General features: G+C 43.5%; 1 protein-coding gene across 1 annotated transcript in view; it reads right to left on the bottom strand.

Annotated features, from left to right (window-relative positions):
• Positions 1-1,067: 1,067 nt before the first annotated feature.
• Positions 1,068-13,807, bottom strand: part of BRINP1 (BMP/retinoic acid inducible neural specific 1) — a 183,780-nt gene continuing 171,040 nt past the window's right edge. The window contains exon 8 of the mRNA XM_077133027.1: positions 1,068-2,837. Coding sequence (XP_076989142.1) covers positions 1,697-2,837 — 1,141 coding nt within the window. The 3' untranslated portion in view covers positions 1,068-1,696. The remainder of the gene's footprint in view (positions 2,838-13,807) is intronic.

Raw genomic sequence — 13,807 nt, 5'->3', positions numbered from 1 at the left:
CTACACTGGTGATTGTGTCATATTATAACAGACTCTGGTGACCTCTGAGATAGTTTTTTCCTAGGATAACATTATCGTGAGAAGAAAATGTATATTCCAGAATTGGAATTATTGGGTAGAAAGTACACAAAAGCTGGCCAAGGTAAGGAAGGAGTTTCTACTAATTAGATCTGTTTTGTAGTACGGAGTTTTGCTCCCTTTCAGTGAAAAACTAATCCTAGCAATGTGGGAAGATGGAGCTAAGTAGCTGCTGCCCTTGCAGTGGTTAATTGATGACTTACCTGTAATGGGGAAGAGATTTACATTGGGCAGAAGTTTAGAACAAAGGAATTCTATTTTCTCTTTCAACCTTAAAATTTTGTGATTCACTATTTGTCAGTGTAGAAATGAAGATCCAGAGAAACATCTCTAGCAAGTTTATGACCTTAGCAAAGAGATAAACTCACAGTTCTTAGAAACTAAGAAGTGATGGCTGCCCAAATCCTTTATGGCAGTGCTTTGAGGTGAGTTTTCTTTCTTGAGTATCTCCTTCAAATTTAACTCACAAGTCCTGCACAAAGACTACTCACCTTTCATAGATGTGAAGAAGTAACAGTGTCAGCTTATTTTCATGTGTTTGTGTGTGTGTGTGTGTGTGTGTGTGTATGTATATGTATTTGTGTGTGTGTATTCGGGTTTAATCACAGGATAGTTATTTTAGATACTTGTTTGGAGGAGCCAGTCTGGTAGATCAATGCAATGTTAAAACCTGTTCTTATTTTATTTTAATTGGGTCACAGAATTTACTCAAACTAGAATGTTTTCTTTAAAATGTGAAGCATTTCTAGGAAATCTTCAGCCGTTTCTTTGGAGAAAATAAGTGGAATGGGTTTCTTGATTTAAAATAAAACAAACAAACAAACAAACAGAGAAAACTAACCAAACAACCTGAGACTGAAGCATATTTTATCCCTTATCAGATTGAGTATAGGGGAAAACCCCAAATCAGCATGATTCAGAAAAAAAGAGCACTGAGTTGCTTTTTGTCTCTCTTTTTTTTTTTTTTGAACACTGAGTTTGATGAGCTAGTATGTAAGATTCCTTTTTATTGTAGCATCCTATTGACTGTGGGGATGTCTGTTCCTGTCATCCATATTGTCCAGCTCCAATTAGTTTGACTTTATTTGGAATGAAAGATGCCATATGGCTAATATCATTGTGTCCCCACCCCCTTGTACGAATGAAGCAAAAGAACCACAAGGAATTAAGCATAAAGAGGGGCAAAAATCTTAACCGAAGAAATATCTTCTTTATCTATGTCCATTTCCTCCCACAAGGAAAAATGGCAGTGTCAGTTGTACATTACATATATCTCTCTTTCTTTTCACTGTTTAATCTTAGCACCTGCACAGCAGAGATCTTTACAATTCTTTGCATATCCTCTCTCCCTTATCCCTGCTCAATACAACACCTGAGGCCTAAGAAGCAACACCCTCAGAGCTCCACCAAAGGCTGAGACCCTTCTTCACGACAGAGTATAGAAATAACAAACATGCCCAATGGTTTTAGACAGTTGCTAGAACTTTTTAGTTTCCAACAAGTGAACTTTCCTTCTTTTCTTTGAATATTAATTACATTTCATAAATTTTCATCTTGTTTTGCTTTGCTTGGTTCTGTTGTGTTTGTACAGCAAAAGCCCAGGACAAGGAGTCCCAGGTTAACAGAGTTTGGCTGTCATTTGGTCCGACTGTTTGAGGATCTCCGTGTTGTAGAGGTCCAAGGCATGGTTCACCCTGATAATCTCGCTGTTGGTCAGTTTCAGGCGGTGTTTCAGCATACAGGAGAACAAGTCCAGCTGGGGCTTCCCTGGCGCCACCGGTGGGGCCAGGCGATTGATTCGGTCCCGAATATCCAGCAAGAGGAGCATCACGGACGAAGAGGAATAGAACTGGCCACCCTGCGTGTAGGACTGGTTGACCTGCTGCACTGCACTGCGAAGGAGGTCCGCGTTGAACCTCAGGCTGTACCCGAATACCTGCACATCCGAGATCTTGATGTAGAACTGCCGCTTGGAGGGATCCGACAGGTCCACGGGGCCCTGGCCCGTCTCGTTACGCAGCAGGGTAGGGAGCCGAGTCCGACTTCGCAGGTAGATGTGGACAGTCTCAAAAAACGTTTTCCAGCGATTGCCCAGCAAGAGAGTCCAGTTGTAGCACTGGCTGTTCTGGAGGCGGATCTTCTCCCAGCGTGGATAGCCAAATTCCCCGAAGGGCATGTTCCAGCCTTCCGAGTGGCTCCCACTGAAGGGGTTGACATAGACAAAGAACATGGGGTCCAGACTGCTGTTGCGCATCTGGCAGATGCGCATGGACATGCCAATCACCATGTGGATGAAGTCCATGCGGTTCTTGTTGCTCTTGAGGGTGAGGGACATGCGCTTGCGCCACCGGGGGTCAAAGAAGGTATCCAGGCGGATCTCATTGCTGATGAAGGTGGTATGGACGTAGAGGCGCGAGTCCATCTTCTGCAACAGGTACTTCAACTCCAGGTCCTGGAAGTCCAGGTCGGTCTCGAAGCTGATGAACTGCTCACTCCGCTCCGAGTCCACGTTCTGTGGTTCGCAGCGGCCTCGGTACAGCTTGTAGCCCTTGTTGCAGGAGCCACAGAGGGAGATGTTGGCCAGGCTACACATGGCACAGCTGTTGTTCCCTCCGATGATGCAGGGGATGGGGCGCTGGCAGAGCGTGGTGCTTCCGTGGCACACGCAGCTCCTCTGGCTCTCCAGGAAGGTTCCCCAAAACCCATTCTCATTGCAGTAGAGGAGCGACTGGACCCGTGCCAGCCACTGCTGAATTGTCCTGAGGAAGAAAGGGAAAACAATGTTAACCACCATGGGTGGGGCTATAGGTTACAGCTTTTCTTGGCTGGAGCTGGGGGTTATGCAAATTGGAGCTGCTCAAAGAATCAAAGGACTGGGTGGAGCGGTTGGGATGCTTCCATCTCTAGGGAATGTAGTAAATAGGTGGGGCACAGGATTGTAAGTGATAAGATCTACATCGAAGTGGTCTAGAAGGCCACAAACCAGCACTGGATTTTATTCTTCCAGTATTCAATTCCTTCATCTATAGAATGAGGATTTGGGGTTAAATATTCTTTGAAGTTCTCCTAGCTCTACAATTCCATTATATATTAGCTTCAAAGAAGTTTGATCCAGAAAATTAAAGTGTCTGAATGCAAACATCTCTGTTTGGTGACAAAAAGGGTAGAAAATCAGCAACCCTAGGGGTTATTTCTTTTACCCCCTCTCCACCATCAGATGTTTCAACCCCCCTTCAGAGATTCCTCCCAATGGGATTCCATAAACTTCCAACAACTTCAACAAAAACAAACATATTTTATCATCCTCTAGAGATGTGCTGTGCTTTCATATTGATTATTTATATGAAGCCTCATAGTTGCTCTTCAAAATACATCAGAAAGATGCTATTCTCCCCATGTTTCCAGATCTCCAAACTCTCAGTTCAGTGGCATTTCTATTCAGCAAGACTCTGTAGGCGCCCTTTCTATCCATATTTCCACATTATAAACAAGACCCAAGTCTGTGCCCAGATTCCAGCCACCAAAGCATTCCAATGTAGATCCCCAACTGGATAAGAAGCACGAGAATAGACAAAAAGATGTAAGGTAGTCAGTTCAGAAGCCTTTCATCTTTCCTCATTTCTGGGCAAGTCACCTCTTGGCTGTCTTCTATGCTATGAAGGATCCCTTACAGGGGTCTAGTACTTTTTGCCCTGCGCAGGGCACATTCACTTCTATTTCCTCAGTTAAGCTTTGTGGTTATAGAGAGAAGGCTTAAAATCCTGGCTCCATCATATATGGGCCGAAATGATGCTGGGCAGTTTCCTTACCCTTCCTAACCATTCTTAGCACGGGGGGTTGCTGTGAGGATCACCTGAGTTTTCATATACGATGGCTTAGCCTCAAACTTGGTAGATCTTCAGGACTTGATAAATATTACCTTTTGTAATTACTGCAAAGAGACCATCAGCTACACTTTATAGATGTGACAATCAAAGTTCAGAGGTGAAATGATGGGCTCAAAGTCCTGTAACTAGTCAGTAGAGCTGTCTATTGGCTCACACCTGTGACTTTATATGTTATATATTAAGCAAGAGCCAAGATAGTCTTTTGTGAGATGTTCGTGTACCGTCATGTCGATAGTGGTGATGATGGTGGTGATGGTGGCAAAGCCTCCTGGAACATGATATCCCTTTTACCCAGCTGGAAACAGGAACCATTTTGCATTGACCTGCACATGGGGTGATGTATCAACAATCCATCCATTCTGTTATTTTCATTGCTGAACCACCATTGCCAAGCCCAAGACCCAAGGCAAAGCCTAGCGGTGAAAAGCATGTCTACTGGCACAAACGGTATCCATAGAGTTCAAAACTCAGTCTGTAACCAGGCTCAAGTCACTTGGTCTCTCTAAGCTGTAGTATCCCTATCTGAAATGAGGATAATAAAGCCCATGTTAAGTGGCTGGTGAGAAGATTCAGGAGTTCATATTATTTAAAAAGCTTAGCACAGAACCTGGCATAGAGCAATTATTTTAAAAAGTAATAACAATAAGTATCTTTAACCCAGAGAATAAGCTAGTCCTTTGAAGCTATTGAGACACTCTCAGGGATTTCACTATCTCTCTGGAGTTTGAGGGAAGCCATTTTGTTATGTTAGAATATTTGAAAATGGATACTGTTGAAATGGCTTACCAGAATGCTTTGCTTTAAATGAGTTGCTTATCAGCCAAGAGAAAATGGAAGAATAATTAGTTTGCTCCTTGTAAAGGCTCTGCCTTTCAAATCCCCAGAACCGCCTCACCCCTGGCAATCAAACTTCTCTCACAACCCTGAAAACTCTGCATTGACGCCTCAGTTTCCTTCTGTTAACCCTCTAGGCTCTCAGTTTTTAGAAGGCAGGGTTCTCCTACCTTGAACACCTAGCCCAGAGCCTGGCTCTACAAATGTTTGCTGAATGAATGAATGTTTGCCCAACAGATGAATATTTGCTGAATGAACGACTGAAAGATTAATATTTTCCTCCTTTTTTTTTTTTCATTAAACACACACTCACAAGCACACACAAAAAACCAGCAACATCCTCTCTGCCTTGTGGGGACTGTGGGGTTCATTTTGGGTACAGCCCACCCACACGAGCCCAGGCGACCCAGCTCTCTGCTTCACAAGACTGATCCCATTACAGCCTGGAGAAGAGCAGCAGGCCCAGCCTCCAGGAAACAGAGCTAGAATCATAATGAGCTCTGCAGCTCCCACCTCCCAAACCAGAACATTGACTGAATATTGGGGATGAGTCATCTGATATTTTCGTGCGCTGCAGGGGCCCTCCGCACATCTCTGACTGCGCGGTCGCATCTGATGAGAGCATCATTTCAAAATGCCTCTTTCAAATGGCCCACACTTGCCCCTGTCACTCCCTCTCCAAGTGACAGGACAGTACTCCATTTAGAGTTCCTCTGCTCCCATCTGCAAGGCATTCTATAACCCCGTAGAGCGCCCCCTTTCTCGTGTCCCATCATTGGGACCCTTTGTAAGGACTGCAGCCCCCACTCCTTGCATCAATGCCTCATTGTGGCTAAACCCTCCGAATCCTCGGTGGGGAAAATAAAAAGATGAAAGTTCCTGGTGATGCTGCAACAAGCATTGGGGCTAGTGACAAATTAGGATTCCGGCCCTGTCGAGCAGGAGGGATTGGGGACAGAGGCCCTCTGAGACGCATTCGCGAGCTGCATGGCACCTGCATCTCCTGACCTCAGCATAATCATGAGGTTGTGGGCTGTATCAAAGAAGGCATTAATGATACAGCGAGAGGACTTAGAAAGGAGGCGGTGCACAGGGAGGGGGCGGGCAGGGAGCGTGAGGCCCAGGGAAAGAGAAAACATAGGGAAAAGGTGGAGCGTGGAGGAGGGTGACAGAAGAGAAAAGGACTTGGTGTCAGAGATGCTGGGGAACAAGATGGAGCCCAGCCTAGATGAGCAGACAGGGGCCCTGTAGAAGGAAGGTCTGCAAGGAGAGAATGGAATGGAGTGGAATTCGAGTGAGCAGGAGAGAAATGATGAAATCCGGCCAAGCCTTCGTTTGTCATAATTCAGAGTCTCAGAATGTTGGATGTTGGAGGGGCCGCTGGAGGGCAAATCATCCACCCCTTCTCTACTGGAGTCTGTAAAGGCGGAACCTAAAAAGGGGGGAGCAATGTTACCAGTGAGTCCTGATTCCCAAAGTCAGTGAACTTTCCTTTCCTTTTGAATACTTCATTTTTAGGAGGAGAAGAAAGCCAGGAAAATAAGCTCATTCCTGTTTTTCCTTTGTTTTTAACACAAGCAACTTCTAATACCAAGGAATCAGCCTCGATCAGATCAATTTCCTATACCTTCTCCATCTTCACTAATGTCCTGCATAATCATCCCTGGTATTCAGAAATCCTGCAAAGTTCAATTGCAGGCGGCACTGTAAACCAGCCGAGAAAATCGGCAGCTTACCGCTCCTGAGCACTCCCTGTATCCCGGGGGTTGTGTCGGAGGCTCTTCATACCACTTCCCTGAGCAGCTTATGGAACCATCCAAATGTTAAGGATGCAGATAATGAGACCTTGAGAAGTGAGAGAACTTGTCCGAGATCGTGAAATGACTCCACATTCAAATTCCAGACTGTCCAGCTCCTGCATGGGTGCACTTTCTGCTCGGAACCATAATGTAAAATTAGACCGATAAGGCAAGCAAGGAGGAGGAAGCAGACCACAAGAAGAAAATGAAATTGACATAATGGAAAAATACTGAAAGTTTGAACATGTGAAGGGCCTATTATCACATGCCTTACTTCCTCTGGACCTGCTCACAGATAATTGGAGCTCACCGACAAGTGCACAGGGAGAGGCTGGGGACCAGGGGTAGGGGGGACTCTGAGCTATAAATACCATTTCCCAGGCTAGCTGGTGACAGCCTGTCTCAACCCTGGCAACAGAGGAGCCCGCTTAATAGGCCAGCATCGGAGAGGAGGGTCTCACAGAAGGCTGACACAACCCCACTGCAAGGCAGTTGATGCAAGACAGGGAGGGCCATGTATAAAAATGCTTTTCTCTGTCCCTGGGGATCCAAAGCATCTTCTGTTTGCAGCCAAAGCTGAGCTCTAATACATCCAAATCAGCATCTTTTTGTTGGACAGGATTTCAATTCATTCTGATAGGGGTATTGAGGGGAGGGAAGAATGAGAGGAGGGTGGGAAGCTGCGTTTTCATTTTCAAGCAGAAAAAACACTGAAGTCTGATTGACAGCTACTCCACAGAGATTCCAAATGAAGCAGCTTGGGCCATAGAAGCAGAAAACCTTCAAGAAGTCTTGGAAGCACTAACCCTACCTCCCTCATGTTTAGACTTGTAAACTGAGGTTCAGTCGCTTAGATTGAGGTGTGATGTTTCTTGAGTGCTGACTTCATCAGGGCAGATATCCCCTTATCCACTGATCAATCCTGTGAGATAGGATTTCTTGGGATTTCCATTCTACACATGAGGGTTCTGAAGGCCAGAGAGGGACTGTGAATTTTCCAAAGTCACACAGCATGGAAGTAGCAGACCAAAGATCAATTCCAGTGCACCCTCAATGACCCTGCTGTACATTTGCCACCCTCTAAAACCCAGGCTGCAGGAGATGCCAGGCTTGGAGCCATGGGGATACTCAGTCGGTTCCCTGCAGGCTCTGCCTGTGCCTGAGCCAGGATTTTCTGGCGACCTGACAGGTCTCCTGGTGACACAGCATGGAGTTGCTCATCCTTTGGAGGACAGAAGCTCCACCACCCAGAGCTTCCCATCAGTGCTTTCAAAGGCACACATCTCCCTTTCAGAACCACCGAGGTGGGGAGCCCAGGCTGGGAATCGTAATTCAAGCAAACTCCCTGCTGATTTTAATTGGAGGTTTTGCCTAAGATAGGAATTCAGTGCTTGGCCAGTGGCATTTTAGGGAAGATCATACAAATTGAGTGTCAAGGAGAGAGGGGAAAAATAGATCTAGGCAAAAATAGAAAACCATAATCTATAACTCCCATTTGCCCACAAGAGTGTTTATTTAAGAGTGGAGAGGAAATGAAAAAGAAATGAAATTGGTGTTCTGAATTATTCTTTTATTTATCCCCTCTGCTTCTTTCTTAGTGTTTCTTTGACATCATAATGGGTGTCTGAGTAATTCTGTGAGATGCCACAAAATGTATACTTCATAGAGCATAGACTAGACTGGAAGACCAACAGTAGTTTTTAGGGTTCCTGATGATGCACTATGTTTTGGCTGCATCGCATATGACCACATGTGCTTGTGTATATGTGTGTCTTAAAATAATGACTCTGATAAAAGATGAATAAATCAATGGTGGCAGAATGCTTGGGGTTCAACTGAAAGGAGCATTGGTTTATGGATGTGCTAGAATGAATCATAAATGGCTATCAGACGCACTTGCTGTTCATCAATTTTCCCAGATACATATTTAGCTTTTAATCATTCCCCTCTTTGATCTTCTACCATTGTCTTAACAACGTGTTTTCCCTTCTTCTCTCAGTTCCCCACGTGATGCCAGAGCCTTGTTGAGTGGCTCATAACAAAAGGAAAGCAAGACCAAAAGAAGAATTGTGTGGCCCTGTGCCATGCTGAAGATATTTTTCATAGCTTAGGAATGCTGAAAAAAGGCAATAAATCTTCTTCACCAGAGACAGAGGTGGGAGTGGAAGAAGCACAAGGAAACCAACAATGTAAAAATCCAATGGGGTCTTTAAAAGCAGGTTGTCTGCAGCATAATTGGGAAGTATTATTACACAGTTTTTGCAATTTTATAGTTCTGTGTCTGGAAGGAGGTAACAGGCAACATCAGCTGCATATTCAAATTCAGCATTTTGTCTGGAGGCATGGACATGCTGGAGGTAAGTGAAAGAAGCAGCCAGAAGCTCCGCTAGGGTTGCAGGAAGGACCAAAAGCAATCAGGTACTCTCAGAAGGAGGACTGCAAGACTCTTAGAGTTAAAAGCTAGAAGTGAGAAGGGGCTAAGTCATCGTCAACCCTAAAGGACAATGAGGGCCACCTAGATGAATGATCCACGAAGTGAGTGGGGAGGTCGGAGGACTCCAGAGCTAGTTAAGTAAGTCCCTGCTTGTTAGCTACTTTCTCTTTGATCTTGGATAAGTCACTTGACTTCCCAGACCCTTAGCTTTCTTCTCTGTCAAATGGGGGTAAATAATGCTGACCCTGAATTTTGTCTTAAGAATTAGAAATGGATGCACAAAGCTCCTGGGAGGTTTCTGGTGTTGGGAAGTTATGACTGACTGTTACCCAAGTTGACACTCACAGTGAAAGAGCCCTGTTTTATAAAGGTTTCAGATAAAAGCGTTCCTCTCATTTACTAGAACAGCCCAGTTGATTACAGCCTAATGTCCTAGTCTCACTTGTTATTCACCTTCCTCAGCTCTAATGAATGTTGTCACCATGATGTTTACAGAAGAAAGAGCTGCATGTGGGCTTTGGAGTCAGAAAAGATTGGGTATGGAATCATAGCTCTGCTACTCATTATTTAACCTTGCGCTAATTGTTTGTCCTGTCTGAGCTTCAGTTTTCTTAGATGTAATAATAATACATTTCTTGTACGGTTGTTTCAAGGATCAGAAAAGAAAATGTACGTAAAGCCTCTGACATATAGTAAGTGCACACTGGCTAGTGTGAAAAGAAACTGCTGTGTTCCTCTTGAGCTCACATAACAAACGGTCCCTTTGAAATCAGTATAATTGAAGATGTAAAAATCTGGGGAATGAATTCATTAAATGCCATTGGGTCATGTGAATATTGATATTAAAACAAAAAAATAGATTTTGACATTTAACCTGTTCTGTACTCCCAAATCAGTAATAGATGGATTGCATATATACTGTAAAAATCAAAACAATAACAATCACAACAAAAGAGCTTAGAGAAGAAAATACAGGAAAGCAATCTTTATGACATTGTATCAGGTAAAGATTTCTTCAAAGTGCTAACCATGAAGGAAAAGTAACTAACAGAATTATATTAAGATTAAAACATATTCATTAAAAGACAACATGAAGGGGGTACAAGGGGAGTTCAGTGGTAGAATTCTCACCTGCCATGTGGGAGACCCGGGTTCACGTCCTGGTCCATGCACTTCCCCCAAAAACAAAACAAACAAGCAAACAAAAAGTTCAACAAATGGTGCTGCAATAATGGGATACTCACATGGAAAAATAATGAAACGTGAGATCCCACCATACAGCATACAAAAAAAAAAAAAAAAACGATAGCATGAAGAGAGTGAATCGAACTCTTAGTGAAAGAGTATGCTTGCAGTACATCAAAGCAACAAATGAATGATGAAATTCATAACACATAAAGAACACCTAAAAACCAGTTGAGAAAAAAGTCAGATAACCAAAAGGGAGTGCCAGCAAATGATAGGAACAGGTACTTCATAAAACAGGAGATTCAAAAGGTCAAAAAACATGACACCCCAGTTCATCAGTCATCAGGCTAATGTAAATTGAAGTCAAATGAGATACTAGCAGATCAGGAAGGCTAGAATAAAATAAAATGAATGTATTGAAAAAAAAGGTGGAAACACTAAGAATGGCAAAGATCTGGAGTAGCCAGAATTCTCATACGCTACTGGTGGGTGTGAAAATTGGTTCAGCAAATCTGGGAGACTGGAATTTTTTACTAAAGCCCAACATATGCCTGCCCAATGGATGTCTCAGCCATTCTCCTCCTGGTACATACCCAACAAAAATACATCTATATGTTACCAGAAGACACGTACATGAATGGTCAGAGCAGCGCTGTTTGTCAGAGTCTTAAACTGGAGACCTGTGCAAAGGTCCCTCAGCAGTTAAGGAGACTTGCACACACAGAATGGAATACTCTTCAACCATGGGAAAGAATAAATGGTGGGATCTCACAGAAGAATGAAAAGGTGAAAAAAGCCTGACACAAAAGTGTTCTTACTGTATATAAGAGGCAACGCTGTCAATGATGGGCATAGCAGGGGGTGGGGTGGACTTGCCTGGTCCCCAGATTCCTTGTTTGTTGGCCTGGGAGCTGAGCATAAGCATGAATTCAGTCTGTGACACTTTCTCTTGCTGTGCATTTGCAGTATTTGTACCTTTGTACATATATGTTATACTTCAATACAAAAATTTACAAACTTCCAAAATAAGATGATCCTATTAAACAACTAGAATAATATTTTTGAGACTACAATATACGACATTCTTAAACTGCTTTTACACTCTCTCAAGCTCTTCTGCTTTGTTTTCTAATTTTGGGCCCTCACACTCTTTCTGTGCCATAGGCTGTGTTGAAAGTTGATCAGCAATCTCATTCTAATGATGTGAAAAGTAGGCTCAGAGAGGAGAAATGACTTAGTGAAGGTCACCAATGAGTTGTCATGTCACTAGGATTATTTGTCTCATTGGCAAGATTTGGAGGGTGGCGATGGGGAGGAGAGGTAGGAGGTGGTGGCTCTGAAGGAGGATAAGGAAGAGCTCTTATCCTCTTATCCACAGAAATTGTAAGAACTTAGTTCTATTCATGACTCAATCTCTGAGTGCCTCTAGATTCTATCCAAACAGGAATCCACTTCCGAGTGCCGGGTGTGGGGGCTGAGACCGGGGGAGGCAGGGAACCTAAAAGCAACAAAAAGGAACTGGAGATGCTTATTTTCTTTTCTTACGTCAGCTGAGTGAGTCAACTGCCCTACTTGCAACAAAGGCAGAATGACAGGGATAGAAACAGAGATATGCCTCGTAGTATTGGCTTAAATCCTTCAGGTCACTCATGGCAAAGCTTAATTGTCATCACACATCTCCCTGCCCCTCGCCCAGAATGGACATCCTTGGTTGGCAGCAGTGTTCAGCCTCACTGCCTTCTTTTTTCCCTCCCATTAATTAAAACAAAATGCCAAAGGTATTCTTAGTTAAAAGTTTCGTTGCCATGTGGTGGGGAGGACATTCGTAGGCTGTTGTGACTGACAGCCAGCTGCCCATAGATTTATTTGTGGCCTTGTGCCTCTTAACAGGGAAGTTTCATACATACTCAGAATAGGTCTTTGTCATGCAAATTATCCCATGACATACACATGCACACATACACAGGTACACACAAAAATCAGTTGTTCAGAGGCAATCAAGGTGGGAATTTACTTTGAGAGGCACTATCTGTGGGGTTCAAATGGTAGAATTTCAGAATCCTGCCACTGAATGATGCTTAGAAAAGGCCTGGTTCATTTTCATGAGCCCAGAGAGGTTACATGACTTGCTTGAGGTGACACAAATAGTATCTGGCAGGCCAGAACTACCACCTTATCCTCTTCTCTGTGCAAGGATTACGCACTCCACTTTTCTGTATGAGGATTATACAACTGACCTTTCCTTCCCACTCCCAGAATCCTCACTCCACTTTTACCCACCAAGTAAGAAAATAAAAGGGGCTCCTGGGACACTTGACGTCTTTAACCAGCTTCCAAGGGAAAAAAGACAAAATTAAAAACAAACAAAAACATGCACTGGGAAGAAACATGCAGAAAAAGATGTAAAATTAAATAATTCTAAGAAACAACAATCCTGATTTGCAAGCGTTCTAAAGGATGGCTTCACATTATACAATGTTTCCTCATAAGGTCTCTGATGAGTGCACTCCACTTGGTGTGAAATGGGATTTGAGTGGAAAAACAAGCCAAAACAAACAAAACCCACTATGTCAGCTGAACACCACAGATTATTCGACACTCCTCTCATAGAAGTGTGAGGTCAATAATCCCTCTCCTTGAATCTAGGCAGATTCTATAATTGTTTTGACCCATACAATAAGGCAGAAATGATTCATTCAGTTCATGAACCCAGGCTTTAAAAGACTAGCAGTTTTCAACCTTCTCTTGCTTGGAAAACTGTCTCTTGGAGTCCTGATACTCCTTATAAGAAATCTGAGCACCCGATGAGAGATTCCACGTGGAAGGTCCTGAGAATACATGGAAAGGCAGAATAGCCAATCAGTTGGGTCCAGGCATTTGACCATCCCCATCAAGGCCCAAGACACGTGAGTAAAGCCTTCTTGGAACCTTCAGCTCAGCTACCAGCTGATTTACCAATGAATGAAGCCAGTCAACACCATGGGGAGTTGAATTGCCTATCTACATCCAGTGCAATTTCCTGAACATGATCATGTGTAAGCCCCTAAATTTGGGGCAAGAGAGGATATTCAAAACATTGTATACTGTGAACCTGAACAAGAATTCAGGGTATCTCTTTCCTTTTCTACTACTACCAAGCTATATTACTGTGCCCTAATTCCTACAACCTGTGATAATGATGAGATATCGCTTCTGTGATTGTGTTCTGTTGTATGGCCCAGTTGATCTAAAGAGGCGGACCTAATCTAATCACAAATCCTTTTAAAAGTCCAGAGGTCTGGAGAAGATAGAGAGATTGGAAGCATGGGGATTTGGGCAACGTTGCTTCTTTGAAAATGGAGGGGCACATATAAGGACCAGAGTTCAGTCTTTGGGAGTGAAGAGTGCTTCTGGTCAAAGCAATCAAGAAAATGGAGAACTCAGTCCTACAACCTCAAGGGCCTTAATTCTGCCAACAGTCCAATGGGTTTTCAAAATAGATTCCTTCCTAGCCTCCAGATAAGAGCCTGAACTGGCTGACAACTTTATTTCAGTCTGAAATTTAAACAGAAGATCTGGCTATGCCATGCACAGACTCCTGATCCATG

The sequence above is a fragment of the Tamandua tetradactyla genome, chromosome 2 (genome assembly GCF_023851605.1).
Source record: "Tamandua tetradactyla isolate mTamTet1 chromosome 2, mTamTet1.pri, whole genome shotgun sequence".
In the NCBI taxonomy this organism is placed as follows: Eukaryota; Metazoa; Chordata; class Mammalia; order Pilosa; family Myrmecophagidae; genus Tamandua; species Tamandua tetradactyla.
The sequence above is the reverse complement of the archived record's forward strand: the minus strand, read 5'-3'. Positions and strand labels throughout refer to the sequence as shown.